This window comes from Accipiter gentilis, chromosome 11 (genome assembly GCF_929443795.1).
Source record: "Accipiter gentilis chromosome 11, bAccGen1.1, whole genome shotgun sequence".
Taxonomy (NCBI): Eukaryota; Metazoa; Chordata; class Aves; order Accipitriformes; family Accipitridae; genus Astur; species Astur gentilis.
Window position 1 is genome coordinate 28,567,807 of NC_064890.1, and position 15,735 is coordinate 28,583,541.

At 37.7% G+C, this 15,735-nt stretch overlaps 1 protein-coding gene across 1 annotated transcript in view; it reads left to right on the top strand.

Moving 5' to 3' along the window:
• Positions 1-892: 892 nt before the first annotated feature.
• Positions 893-15,735, top strand: part of TFEC (transcription factor EC) — a 92,805-nt gene continuing 77,962 nt past the window's right edge. Inside the window, exons 1-2 of the mRNA XM_049813561.1 lie at positions 893-965; positions 1,162-1,286. Coding sequence (XP_049669518.1) covers positions 893-965; positions 1,162-1,286 — 198 coding nt within the window. The remainder of the gene's footprint in view (positions 966-1,161; positions 1,287-15,735) is intronic.

The following is a 15,735-nucleotide window of genomic DNA, read 5'->3' on the forward strand; positions in this document are numbered from 1 at the left end:
GAAGACGCGCTATATATCCAAGATCCTTTTCGGATCCAGGTATAGATCTCACCTGCCTCTGTAGGCTCTGTAATACCATCTCAGGGCTTTGCTCCGGGCCACAGCTCCTGTGTGAATGACGTACTAGCAGCACATAGGAACGTAAGAATACTTAAGTTAGAATAGATCAGCTGTCCATATAGCTCAATAATCTGTTTCGGAATGCCTTCCTTGGGATCTCCTCCATCTCTGAAACAAGTATCTAAACCTGAACTAGATGCTTAGTGACTTTTTGTAGGCAGTGGGGCAAGCAAGCGCTTTTGAGATCCAATTTGTCTGGCTTATCTTAGGCATTTACTTTCAAGTAAGATGGATTGCACCCTCAAAGTTCTCTTTTTCTCCCTGTTGACTGAAAAAAAGTCTAGATGATTAGCCTGGATGTAGGCATCTTCATTTTCTCATACACACAAAGTCAAATGAATTCCACCTCTATGTCTTTTGCTTCAGAGAAAGGACAGAAGTCTCAAAACTTTTTGATTCCACTTTAAAATTAGCTTATGAGCTGACGCTTGAGGGTTAAAATTTAATTTTATGTCACATTGCCACAAGTAAAGTAATTGAGTTTATTATGCGTTTTTAAGTCTTCCTGAACTGTTTGCTGAAGCAGTTTCTAGCAGCACAGCTGTCTGTGTGTTTGCTGAATTCACAGATTGTTTCATGGCAGTCATATGAAATATGTTACTTTTTAGTTCTGTGGACTGTAATATTATTTTTTAATATAATACTTAGATTTACTGATATTAATAAAACCCTTATATTTGGTATTGATATGTATATCATGAGAAAGAGTGTATAAAGAAAAGGAAAGGTGGAAATGAGGTGAAGGGGTTCAGAAACAAGAGGGAAAAGGGAAATGGGAAGGAGAGCAAAATACGTTTTGGAAGATCTGGAAAGAGGAGGAGCAGAATGGAGACCAAAAGATACGGGTAAGTGGGAAATAAATAGAGAGATCTGTGTAGGATCCTCAGGCTCACTCATTATTTTGTGGACTTTTATAATATCTCTTCTTTTCTTCTCCTTTTCAAACTTCACAGACTTCGTCTTTTTAACCTTACAGTGTGTAAAGTCCACAGTCTCCATTCTTCCTCCCATATACCTCATCATTTTTTGTTATTTTTTTAGACCTTTTTATTTTTGCTATGTCTATTCTTGCACACACCTCTTCACATCTGAGCACAGCTGTTGACCTACTTCTGTTCGATAATTCCCGTAGCATGGAAATCACTGATGTCGCTGCTACTGAGAGAGTAAGTTCAGCAGGTCCATCACCTTCATCACTTGAAGAAAGCATTAATGCTGGATCAAAATTTGATTTTTGACTCAAAATTAGAATCACAGGTAACAATCCTCTAAGGACTTGAAGCTGTCTACCGTTAGGATGGTTCAGTCTAAAGTGTATTGTGATTCTTTGTATGAAGGAGGCCAAGAAAAGTAGAAGACAGGTCTAAGAAGAAAAATAGTCATGCTTTAATCACAGGATCTCTTGATTTCTTCCCATGTATTCTCAGCTCAGAATCCTAGCAGCAGTGAGCTGTCTGTCCACACTTGTACATTTAAGTATGTCCAGGTCATGTCCAGGCAGTCATCCTCTCAGCAACTCTGAGAAGAGTTCTTGGCACAGTTTTGGCCTATGCCAACTAGTGCTCTCCCTCAGTGAGGTTTGGAAGTTACAAGGTCCTGGGACAGTTCGTAATTGTCATTTTGCAAATAGTTGTGTTCTTGCAGTTGGTAGAGATTTACTGACACTGATGTGGGCTCTTCCATGACTTTTGGGCTCAGTGCCCACTGCCATTCCCAAGCATATCAATTTTATGAATAAAATTATAGCTTGAGAGGGTCCTGTAAAACTTTTCCTTTGACAGCAATGCGCTCTTCAGTGTATATATCAAAATGGGTGGTGCAAATAGGGGTAGAACCCATTTGCAAGATAGGTAAGCAATTTTTTATTTTTTTTTTTACATGGGGAATATTAACAGGTCCCAACTGGAATTAACAAAGGTTTTGTAATTGTAAAGCAGGGAATGATAGTGAAAACACTGCTGGCCCTACCTTGAGGGTGTGCAGGCTTTTCCAGTGGTAATGAAAGGAGGCTCAGTTTCTTGTCACCTGCAACAGAGAAAATGAATCACTCCACAGACTTGCAAAGCAGATCAGCATTTTTTTGAGCTTCTGGCCCAGGGTTAAAAGAGTAACAGGACTCCCAGTTTCCTGTTGACTTCAGCAGAAAGGTAGGAACCATGGTGGGAGTTAGGAGTCTGATATAAGTCTATACTTGTCTTGACGGTCATACTATTCTGGAACTGACAAATGGCAGCCAAGCAAGAAGTAGTCAAACTGAAGGGTCACTAGGGAAAAAGGAGCTTTGAAACATAGTACTAGTCTTTATGACAAGGGCTACAGTAATTGAATTTTGAAGAGACCTGACTGTTGAGATATTAAGTATTATACACTACATTAGTAATTACATAACAGATGATATTAATGATTCTTACGCAAGTGTTTGTTAAACCTGTAATTCAGATTTAACGAATAACCAATGGCCTTTGTTATAAGAAGAAACCTACACTTCACTTGTGAGATTAATCTTATTTAAAGCAAAAATTCTCTCTCTGAATAGCTGGTGGTATTCAACCTAAATTAGCATCTGCTGAAGTGAGCAGTTGAGCTTCATCTGACATTTATTAGGACAAATGCATAAAGGCTATGCTGTGGCAATACCATTTAATTGTCAGGGCAATTAGTTGCCACTTTGGATATCAGAATTGTCACTGAGTTTAAAAAAAAAAAAAATTAAGGGAAGGAGCTGTTGGTTGTTATGAAGAGCCAGCAGAAATGGTTTCCTTTTTAACTGGAAGTGGTGTCTGAATTTTATATTGCTCATAAAAGTGAGAATCTGATGCCATAGACTGGACCCAGGCATAACAGGGAAAAAGTAATCATTTTAACAGTGGTTGGTCTACTTCTTGTGACTTCAAACCAACTCTGACTTTTATAAAAAATATGTAAATCACTGGATGCTAGGGGCAAAGTCCCTGTAGTGTTTATGGTTCTCTTACCTCCCTAGAAAAATCAGGATTATTTGTTTTCTTTTCAACTGTATTAATATATTAAAAATACACCCCCCCCCCCCACTTGTGTCCTCATGCATTATTCTGTGAGCTTTAGTTCATTTGCTCTGCAGTTTGCGTAGATCTCCTTAGAGCAAATCAGATGTGCAAGCTGTCCAACAGTTTGACTCTTATCTCTTACTATAAGAGCTTTCTTATTTTGGAAAATATTCATGTGGTTATATTCTTCCAATATGCAAGTAAACTGGCCATTGCATGAAAGACTCCTCTTCAGCTGCCCTCGTTTATTGGTCTTTTTGTTCTCAAATGTTTTCTAAAGATCTTTGCAATCAGTGTTGCTTATCTGCCATGTAAAGTTAACATAGCAGAGCCAGAAAAAATCCGGCAGAGTTTGGAGTCCATTTAGCTCAAGGCTCTGATCACAAGCGCGGTGTCTGGAAGCCTATACTCTGGCAGCCTGTACAATGGCTGGCCTTTGGATTAAAATAGGAATGCAGAGTTACAAGTCCCTTAATCTTCATAAAGAATGACAACCATCTCTAAACGGCTGGAGTCTCTGTGTTGTGTGTTCATCCCGTCCTTCTCCCCTCCTCACCAAAGTGGCATTTATCGGTTCCACATCTGTCCAGATCAACTTCTACAGCCCGTCTTTTCCTTGTGTTGGTCACTTCTGTAGCTGGACAGATAGGAGAAGGGGATTAGGTGATTCTCTGCCTTATAAAGGGGGAATTTAAAATCAAACTCTAGAAAGAAGACAGCGAGATTTTTATTTGCATATGCCAGAGACCTCTGGCCTAAGCTGTGATCTGGCTGTGTAGAGGGAGAATGTTGCTATATCTCACCTGCCATTTACTAGCCCTGCAATGGAGGTAATGCATCTCATACATTCATTCAAAACTGTTTCCAACCATCCCCAAGAGTTCAGTGTGTTTTTACCATGAGGCAGATGATCCTGTCTAATTAAGCGGCTGGTCTACTTTCTGAGCAGTGCCAGACAGGGTTAGGTTCATTTAAAGCTATATTATAATTGAATTAGCTTCTATACATTATTTTCTGAGCAAAAATCTAGGACCTGTGGAGGCCAGCACTTCAAAACTTGGGAAAGTAATACTTTTTCAGAGGCAGGACATTAAAAATGTTTGCTACAAAAACCAGACTGAATCCTTGCAATTTATAGATCAATTGATTTCAGGTTAACTTCTTTGGATGGAGTGAGAGGCAAAGGGATTGAAATGAATGGAAACTCCAGATAGCCTCTACAAGTAGTTGAAATCAAACTTAAATATGATTGAAATAGTGTCAAGATGTCATGATTTGTCTGTGATTACCTGCAGTCCAGCAAAACAACAGAGACTGAAGCCAATCCGATTCACGAGATCGCACACTTTTTCCTTATTTTGAAGGTTCGGAGCTGAACAGACCATTTTCGTGGTACTCTGGAGTGCTGCAATTTGTTGCCCATATGAGCCGAGGTATTGCTCTGTATTTCCATCATGGTGTTTCTGCTCCTTTTGTTGCCAACCCTGTTTCTTCTAAACCCTTGTTGGTCTCTGGTATGTTGTGATCTTGTCTACTCTATCTTTCCTCATACTGATTGTTGTTATACCTACTCCCATGAAATTCTTTTATTAGTGAATTTAAATACAAAGATGTCTTTCACAACCCACCTGGGTAATCAGCTTTACCCATGAAAGTACTACTCTTTTCTTTTGTGGAGTTGTTATCTGTCATAATATTAGGGCCAGATTTTGGAAATATGCAACTGCTGCTGTTCATTTCCAAATCTCTGTAGCATCTTGTACTATTTTGAAAAAGGGCATTTAGTCATTCTCTGCTATTTCCTGAACTGCATTTTTCCAGAAATGAAGCACATGGTTACTGTCAACAGAAACCTGTGGCCAGTCTTGGGCTTGATTCTCCACTAGTTGGAAGGAAATAAGAAAAGCTAAGTGTGTCACTTCCTTCTGTCCTGACCCACAGCTGGTTCTGGATCTCTTTAGCTGTACTTCAAATGTCCCACTGTATGAGTTTTTGATGAGTAAAACATGATGTAAATCTTTCATATTTGCCTCTGAGAAAAGGGTACAAATAGCTCTTTACAACGAGGTCAAGCAATTTTTGATTTGACAAGGAATTTTAGGACATTCCAATTTTATCTCAGAAGTCGAATGTACTCCCTAAAATGGAAAGCATCAGTTTGGGGCATTGTATCTTACACTGTAGAGGCAGATACTCAAAATGCAGTAAAAATGAAGTGATTCATTGTCCATCAAATGCAAGTACAAAATAAACCACAAACAACTCAGCATGGGTAAAGTAACACAAGAATTCTCTTCCACAAATTCAGTTGACTGCTGTTCAGATCTGTAGTATAGCTTTGTTTGCCATGACACTTTTCACCTATAAAAGGGCATATTTATCCTTTCTCAGGAGACAGCTATTTGAATGGAGTAATTTGCATCTGTGGGGTTGCTTAAATTTCACAGAGCTGAGAACCATACAAATTTGGTAATGGAGAAAAGTGTAACAGACAGAAGGGGCTTTGGTACTCTTCAAAGGAGAATACCTGTTGTGAATGGCAGCAACTTCTTCTAGTGTCCATAAACCTAAAGGAAGAAAAAATACTGTTATTCTACAGCCATGACAGTTTTCAAAGCAAAGCAAAGCAATGCAGAGGTTGTCAAGAAAGCAAAAAACCACAATAACCCCCACACCTCTAGCATTCCACATTCCACTTATTTCACCCAGGGCTGCATATTTATTTTGAGATTAATTTGGTACATGCAGTGTACATTTGCCAAGTTTTTTTTCCTATTTAAATCTTCAGTTCCAAAGCTATGTTTTAATCCTATTACTGCTAATTGAGTGAAGTCTGCAGTCTTTCTGAGTTAGGTGAAGTTCAAGTTGTAATTGGTATCAAAGAAAGGCACAATGCAAGAACTGAATATTAATATTTAACTCTTGCCATTTTATTATTTCCACTTGAAAATCACAGCAGTGGTTAAAAGACCTTTTTATGAGTTCATGAGGGTAGTGAATTGGAGACTATGGGATGAGATTTTTCATTCATGCAGCAAGATTAACAGAAATTGCTTTGTAAGAAGTGTAAATGAAATATTATACTGGTGCCCAGTAGTACTGGTTATAGCTACAGGTCTCTCAGTATTCCCATTATGAAATTTTGCCTGTAGGTTAAGTAGCTGCACTGTAAAATTTTGCTCAAGGCTAATACAGCATACAAGATTCTAACCCAGGAGCTATTTTGTTTCAAATCTTCCATTTAGCCTTTTGCAGGTAACTGGAAAGTGTGCCAGTTTTGGATGATGTTTTGGATTTGAGTACTTTTTACATGACTGTGATTTTAAAGCAGAACATCTCATAAGATATGCACACAATGGAGGATTAATTGCTTATGACTGAAAATAAGGACAAAGACCACCCAGGACAAAGACCACCCCTTTGATTTCACATCCCTAAACAAGTACATTTGTTTGCCTAAAATAAGTTGTTCAGAGACACAAATGGTTAATTTTTTTCAAAGGCCAAAGAAATTAAAAGAAAAATGTCCATTGACAATGGTGGCTTTGGAAATAATTTTTAACCCCCTGATTAAAGAATATTTGGAAAACTCGTTAACAAAGAATTTCTGTAAGTAAGTTTTGTTTTCTCTATTATTCTGATTTTTTTCATTGGGAATTACAGGCTCTTGCTTTAATCATACCCATAGTGCATATTCACTGCTATACCCTTGGGACTGCTATAATCAATGATTTGAGATCAAACTGGATAGAGACCACAACACAGGAATCATTCCAGCAGCATAGTAGTAGCAACTATATTTCCCAGAACTGTATGTTGCTGAAATACTATGAATAGAAGAAAATAAAAAAAAAGGTGTCCGAGAGGAAGAAAAATTATAAGAAGTAATGCTGGAGGTCAGAGTAAACAAAGAGATCAAAACATAGAAAGGAAGCTAAGAAGAGATGAAAAATTAGGCAGAGAGAAAAACATTGAAAACAGCAGAGCAAAAAGGACAAAGCTGGAATATTATATCTCCACCATTCATTTTACATTAGATGTGATAAAATGTGGTAATCGTGGCTTATTTTTCCTATCAAACTTGTAGTCCATCACATGAACATTGCAGATAGTCTAAACAAGTCATTTGGCCAAAATGTATAACTAGAATTCATAGCAAAGCTGGTTCCAGAGTGAGATACTTGATTCTAAGCACTTGCTCTGTGCACTGTGATTTCAAACCAATGTACAGATAATCAAAGCTTTGTCTATTTATATGCCTTTTTTTTCCCATTAATATTTTATGTTAATTTCTGCAGAGTTTGTTACATTGAAAGACCTTGCGAGGTTGGACCAAACTGGGGTCCACGCAGGTCTAGTAACTTTGTGAGGTGCATTAATACAACTGTAGTCATAGACAATTCCTTATGCAGAATGGATCTCAATTACTTTCTAAAGCAAATAAGAAGATTTTTTTTCCTGTTTTTTGTTTGTTTGTTTGTTTTTTTTTTTTTGTTTTGTTTTTTTCTTTTTACAAAAAATTATGAAACTAAAACAGGATTGGAACCATATAATAAATATAAGGTTGTAACTTTCATCAGTGCTACTATGAATCATGGACATATTTCTAAAGAAGAGAGTCCATATTTTCTTCATATCTAAACCATAAATAATTGAACTGTGTCTTACCTTTTTAATATCGAAAGAGGCAGATTACAGTTACAGGCCAAAGGTTGTGAATAATTAAAAATAGGTTGCATTAGGTCTTGAGATAAGCTATGGTATCGAACACACAGAGAATGAAAAAAAATGAATGTTGCTACAACAACCTCCAACTGATTTAGTGAGAATTTTGCCTTGCAAAATGCATTGAAAATTTTGCCTTGAAAAATTCAGTAGGACTGAATACAAATAAGCAATGCCATCCACTTTGTGCTACTAAAAATGTGGATTTTGAGGCTTAAGTGATAATATTAATAGTTAAAAGACTTTTCATACAGAGTGCTCGAAGTATCATCCAGTTCATTCAAACTCCAAACTTAATCCTGTCTCTAGATTTTTCCTTTAGTTAGTAAAAATGGCAACAACATTAGAATACAAACATTCAGTTCATACCTTCTGGGGGTTGGGGCTCATTGCCTCCAGCATCCTTTCCTATGTATTTATGTTAAGCGATTTTCTGGCCCCCACTGACATTTTCACAGTATGATATAAATTTTGAAGTTTCACCCCCCACAGTTTCACTGTAAGGAAGGTGTCGCACTTTACAGGTGAAAATTTAAGATGCACAGACACAAATTCAGCTCCTTATATTATAAGGCTCAGTATAAGGCTTAGCTTCCACAAATACCTACAAGGATCCAACCTTTTAGTCAGGTGAATAATAGGTGTCTAATTAAAGCCAGTTGCCCCAGTCTCCCTCTGTGATTAATGGTAAGAGAGGCACGTCCAGAGGAATAAAAAATAATAATAATAAAAAAAATTCCTGCCTTTATATAAAGTCTCTCAGAAGTATCTGAAAGTGATTCACTTTCTGGAGGTCCTTTCTGTTGCTATTGTCCAAAAGACAGACGTTTTCTTAACTCAGACTAGAAAACTATCTCTTAGAGATGAATGTCACCTGTGATGAATGCTCAAAATTATCCAGGGACCCATGTTCAGGTAGGAAATGGCACCAGACTCTTTGAAGTCTTTGTGTAGCAGGTAACCACTGAGCCATTCTTCTCGCAACCCGGATGATCTTCCTCCAGAGACTCAGTCCACTTCTCTTATATCGAAGTGAAGCGGAAAGTCTTTTCTCCTCTTCAAGTCAGTAATACGTACTTCCATCTTTCACAGGAGGATCAGCACCTATTACAACAAATACTGCCCCACAAATGCCCGTGGGATGCTAAAGCTCATATTTTAGGGTAGTGGTGTGGGCAACTTTATGACCTGCCTGCCAGTATGCTCGTCTTACAGCCTTCTGCTCCTCTGGTGGTGACCACTGGTAGAAGTAGGACAAGATGAACTGGTAAATGTGATATCTTCCAATATCTAACACAAAGTATTTCATGCTAGATACTGAGTGTTAATTATCTGCAGTATTCACAATGTAAAGAAGTTTTCTACAGTAGTTCTGCAGTAAAACAAATGTAGCTTCCCTGTGGCCTGGCTAAGGATTGCAAACTTGAAAGACCTGGGACTAATTCCAACGTCTACTGAAAACAAGTGGACTCTATTGAGCTTTACTTCCAGTCTACAAAAGCAGCATTTTTAGGGTTACAAGAAGGACCATCCTGTGTTCAAAAAGAAAAATAACCCTGAAAACATTTTGAAAGCATTCCAGCCAGTGATACTTCCAAGAGACTTGGTCTGATCAGACACTCTGCTGATTTGTATTTAAATCATTATTAAAAAAACATGCTATGGAAGGTATTATTTTGGATTATAGGTAACAAAACTAAGGGGAACCCAGCAGTTAAAAGCCCTGTGTCTGTATGAATAAAATTGAACACACATAAAAGGAAAAAAACCCAGACAAATCCACAAAACTTTTCTGTATTCTTATTTGAAATCTTTATACCAAGTCAGGCCTGCATATGTACAGAGCTATTTTAAGCACACATCAAAAGAAGTGTTGATGACATTTCAGAGGTGATTCCCTCACTGCTGTGCTACAGTTAATGGGCCACTCTTGTGATAACAGCAGTATTGCTTCTAAAAATGTGATGATCCTCTGCAGACAGAAACCTTTTTCTCTGCATTATGCCCATTGATTCAAAAAACAATACTAAAACACTTCTCTGTGGAGCACAGATTTGGAAGCAATGAGGCATAACTGGACTTTATTCTCAAAAATGACAAAAGAATAAAAAGAGAATCTACTAGAAGGGGTGGGCTCTTGCCAATCGTTTTTTCTCCTTATTACTTGATATTACCTAATTCATAAATATACATATCACACCCTCCACACATACATATATCTGCTTAAAATATCCTGTATAAGTATGTGTGAACGTGTGGAAGTGTAAATAAAAGTCAAAAGCTGTGAAGAGTGGCCTATTGTCACTCCATTGTATGAGACACCATAAATATGCACAGGAGCAGTGAATTAGGGCCCCCAAATGTCTGCTACCTAAGAGTCTGATCCCTGGCTGTTCCTATGGATCAACAACAGTTTCATTAGAGAAATAAGGATTCCCTCACACATAGCACCTGGTAGTCAAACCAAACAAGTAACATATGATTGCTGTTAAGGTGGTTGCAATACAGTATTTACTACCTTCTCACTTTTATTTAAAAAAAAAAAAAAAAAAAAAAGAAAGCCAGTGGCTAGAATTGACCCACTGTTTATGGTTGTAGAAGATAAACATTCAGAATTAAACTCCTAGAGCAGATGCTTAGATGAGGCACATTAAGCTGAGATTCTCAAAAATGCCTACATGACTTAGAAATGCAGTCTCCATGACTTTAGTTAATTAATGAGTGCCAAATTATGCAGCAAACAGGTGAATTTTTAGTTTTCTTCATTCAGCAGTAATATCTAAATCTCTCCGAAGTGTCAGCAACATTTATGTAGTTAACCTGCACTACACTACCAATTATTTTTTTCTACACTTATTTCTTTCACAGTTGAAAGGTGAAAGTGGATTTTCTTTATATCTCTATGATGTTCTCCAAATATAAGCATATTGTTGGTCTCTTATGCAGTTTCCTTGCTGTCATTGTTTGCTGTATGCAGCCATTCGGTTCACTGGCTTTCTTTGCAGCTCTTAAGTTCATCATGCATGTTAGTTCTTTCAGAAAGTATTTCTGAAATACTCACCGAAAAGAGAATTTTCCCAGGTGAAGTATTAAATGGTGCTCTTCAAGACTTCAACAAATATAATATACTTCTTTAATGCAATGTGTTTCAGTAAGCAAGTCAGTATAATTTCAATTATTAGATAATAGTCAGCCAGTAGATCATACAAGACACTGATGGTATGTTTGAACAAATTCTAATACTTCAGAAATTTAATAGAAAGATTTGAGCTTCTGTTCATCAGCTTGAAAATCCAGTTTAGTGTAGATTGATTCATATGTGATTTTCAGGGGGTTTTGGTGGGTTTTTTTCCCCTCAAGTATTTTTAATATAAGTGTTTTACTGCATCAGATTTTTTTTCTTCTATACATGCCCTTGCCTAAAACCTTTTCTACTTTTTTTGACTGCTATTTGCTACATATTAAAAACACTGAAGTTGCATTCTCCATCATATCTATTCCTACCTTCCAGTTAATGTTAACATTAGAGAGTTGTTCCACAAGAATTCCTCACATTATGAGAAAACGCAATGGCTTTTCAAAACAATAATATTTGCTTTAAAAATATTATTACTTCCGTATTGTCTCATCTTCATATCATTGTAGATATGTGGTCTTGTAGCTTTTCTGGGATTCAAAGGATACCATGGTGACTTCGTAACTTCTCTGAAATCAGTTGAGAGTTTTGTAGTTTTGGTAAACCCCCTAAAATGTCTATAAAATCAGATTCAGTAAACATATTTGATCTTTGCTTTTGTAAGGAAGTATACTATGGAACTCCAGTTTTTCTTCTGTTGCCTCCCACAGGGAAAAAGTCTGCGGTGCTCCTTCAGGTTGTGTTGTTTTAAATAAAAAAGAAACTTTTGAATATGCCTTATAGTGAAGCGGTGTTCCAGGAGGCTCAGTTTCAAAGCGGCACCCATCACTTTCACAGGGCAGCAATATTTGATCATTTTTAGCGTAGCTTTCTGAAGAAAGGTGGCATTTTTTTGATGGCAGTTGCCATCTGTTTGCTCATCATCAACCTTTCTTTCCTTCCATCTCAATAGTTCTTGAACCTGCAGGCCAGTTTCAACAGAAGTGCCTTGAGGTGACATGGAAATCCACAGGCGGGTAAGGAAAAAAGCATAAATTGCACCACAGGGAAGGAAAGCTTTTAATGACTCCGCAAAGTGATGAGCAAGGGAGGCTGGTGTGTGGGGTGGGCTCTCGGGCTAACAGGGGGCTCTGGCTCAGGAGCCCGTGTGCTGCGAGGTCCCTTCCCAGGCAGCAGATGTGATCAACCCTTGGAAGGAGCAGCGCAGGGATGACGAGAAACAATCCAAAAGAGGGTAACTGGGAGTCCTGGGAAAGAAAGCTGTAAGGGAAATATAACAGAAATCCATGGGGAACAACACTGTGTCAGTTTCAGTATTCACGGACCAGCTCGTTAATATGCAACATTCAAATTATGTTGTGTGTATGTATCATCGTCAGGAGAAGAGGGACACCTGCTACATTTTATTTATCATATTTCTTCAGCTCACACTCATTTTGAGGCTGATCGTCTGTGTCTATTTTTGTGCTGCAGGTTGTTAAGGTAGTGTAACAAATCAATGCTTTTGACTGGTGTGTTGATTTTCAACTTGGGTTTTGTATTTAGTTTCTATGCTTAAAATGCTCTACATGTGAAAATAGACATCCTTTGCCTCTGAAAACTTGAGGTGCCTCATTTACTTCATGAGAGTCCCGTGCAGTGCAGAAAGTTCGTGGAGAATGTATAACAATAACAATAATAATTCCTGTAATTATTATTGAGGAAAAGTTCCTAACAAATGGCAATATTTTAAAAGCAGAATGGTAGGCTTTTGCCACTGTTTAAATAAGACATACTGCTTATTAGCTAAGAGAGAAGATCTAAAAATAAGATGCAATTGCCAGGGGAAAAGCTCAATTTCTGAATGACGTTACTGAAAGAAGAAAGATGCATTAATGTGACTTGTTTCAGAATTATATAATATTTTTGCTGTGTTTAGCAGACAGCTAACTTTGGACTACAGCATTTTAAATTAATTTAAGGAAAAGGTTGATAGAATCCTCAGTGTATCTTATTTATTGTATTACTGAGATGATATTTAATTTGTTTCCACTTTGGAAAAAACAGGTGGTTTTAACCTAATGATGCTCAGTTCATACGAGGTTCAGATACTCAGGCTTGAGTCCACCAGGGCAACCTAAGTTACATACAGTTAAGAATCTAGTTGAGGATAACTTGGACTTTTTCTCCGAGCAATTTTGTTGCTGTTTGCACTTTTCTTCAAGTTCAAATGGATTGCTCTTGTAGGGAATCAACCCCTACTTCTGTTCTCTGCTGTGTTCCATATCTAGTGCAAGTTCAGCTTATGTCATGGCTCCTGGAGGCCCTTTATTAAAGTGTTCTGATTTAGGAGTTAAATATTAATCTGTAAGCTGTAATAAGCCTATTCACATATGAATTTCTTTCCTTCCTGATTACTCAAGGAGGAAATAATTTACGTTTCATACTGCTTTATTTATAGAGAAGGGAGTCTAGAAGACTTCCAAACTTAGCTACCACACGAGATGGGACTGCTGAAAGACCTCTGCACTGGGCTGCTCCTGTGGAAGTTGTAAGGAATTGTATTGACCTCAGCAGCACAGCACTTTCAGAAGCCCCAGCCGTGACTGAAAGAGCTTGTAGTCAGAAGTTATTGGATAATTCTGGTTTCTTCAACCAGATCAGTGCCCCAGTGTGCAAAGCATTATACAGACATAGTGAACCACTTCCTTAAGGGCCTTACAGCTAAAAAGGACTTTATTGACAGAAAGCACATCTTAGACTTCTAAAGTCTCAATGTCAAATCCAGCAACACAGAAAAAAAGTGGAGAGGATAGCAGTAATCAGTCAATGCAGATACTTAAGTTGTATGTTTGTTTAAGTGCTTTGGCAATGTCTTGCTTTTCTACGTTAAAAAGGTAGTTGGAGCTATACACAAAATAAAGAACTGTTCTCTGAAATGAAGAGTTGTTCTCATCTCTGGGGCTTACTTCAAGGAGTGGGGCTGGGGATTCTGGAAAGTCCTGAAATATTCCTGTAACAATGAAATCTTCCTTAAAAGCTAGGACTCTGTGCAAAGTATTTTTCAGTGGATCCTTCAGTGTAGAAAAGCAATATTTAGAAATTTAGAAAACTGGTGTAGAGAAATTATCTGGTGCACAGAGTCTGCAAACTCTCCACTGTCTTGCCCCAGAGTGGATTATTTCATCCCCGCTTTAAGTGCTGTGACATGGTTCAGGAGAGTGGGGCATCAGCCTCCGGGGTGGGATGCCCCCGCAGCGGAGGGTTGTGTGACATTGCCTTAATTTAGCAGCAAAGTAAGCGGTCATGCCGGCTGTGTTTTTCAAGCGAGAGAGGAGAAACTAAGTGGGAGAAAGGAGCCACTTGCTGAGCTGTGGCTAGGCTTCTGCCAGCAGCTTTCTGAGGCTGGATCCCAGAGGAGCAGAGCTCCTCCTCCACCCGGTGAAGGTGTTCCTCAGCACAGCTGCTGGTAACAACGTGTGGTGGCTTCCCCTCTTATGTGATATATTCAGCATTATCAAGGGAGTCAGAAACGGGAGGCTAGATTTTCCAAAGCCAATTTTGGCAGTTTATGGATTTGGCATAAATCTCTATCTCTTTCAAGGAATAATTCGTTGAGAATGTTTTTGCTTTTTGAATTTTTTAACTTTATAGTATCACAAGCCCAACTCAAGGTACTCTTCTGCTTTAAAGTTAGAAAACGTTCTCCTATTTCTGTAAACTACCTTCATTTTCAGATACTAAAAAATTACTGTTCTTTGAAGAGAAATGACTTGATATCTGGTTTACCTGAATTATGTATTAAGGAGAGAGAAACCTTATGTTTGGCTTATTTAATGAGGAAAAAGTCAAGTCATGGAGCGCGAAAGATCCATATTTTATGCATGGACACAACTATGTAAAGATAAATTACTTCACAGAACTCTCTGGCTTTTAGTCTTGATGCTAACATAGCTTATGAAACCAAATTTGAAATTGAACGCTTAATAAGTATGAATTCATGGATGATGAGTTTTGCATTAGTCCAGTCAACGGGTCAGCCTAAGAAGTGAAGTTGGAGAAAGTATTTTGTTTAGACTTACAGAAATATTTTGCACACCATTCACCTGAAGATGGAGCTTGAGTGGTTCTGATATATATGCAAAGCATAACTCCTTTCACAGCACGGTGATTAATAACTTTCTGTTTGGACTTTCTAAAGGGAAAGAAGCACCACCTTAAGCTTATTTAGATTCTTGTGACAGAAAAATGAAATCTATAAACAAACTTTCTTTCTTTAATCTTCCTCAACTACCCTATGCTCCTGGGTGTTTTACAGATTCTTATATAAGACTCCTGTAATTATTGAACTGTTCTTTTGACCTGGTTGCTTGAAGGATATTGGATTTCTGTTATCTGCAAATGGAGATTAGCAGTCAGATCACCTGAAGTGCTAAAACACTGCTAATTTTTTTAAACAGATTTATTACAAAATCTTTCTTTTTTTTTCCTACCTTGGACTTCAGTATTCACATTTAACTCGTTGTAATATCTGTTTAGTGTAATTCGAGGATGGCATTCCCTGGGTAAAATTTTACTAAGCACTCTAAAACCTGCAGTACAATGTTATAAACTAACTGGTCTCTCTGAAAAAACAATAATTACATAGTTGGATAATTACTTATGTACCTAATATTATGATTTAAAATAATTAGAGCATGTTATCTGTGGCTGCTGTTTTATGGTTATTTCAGTGACCACTTTCTTAAA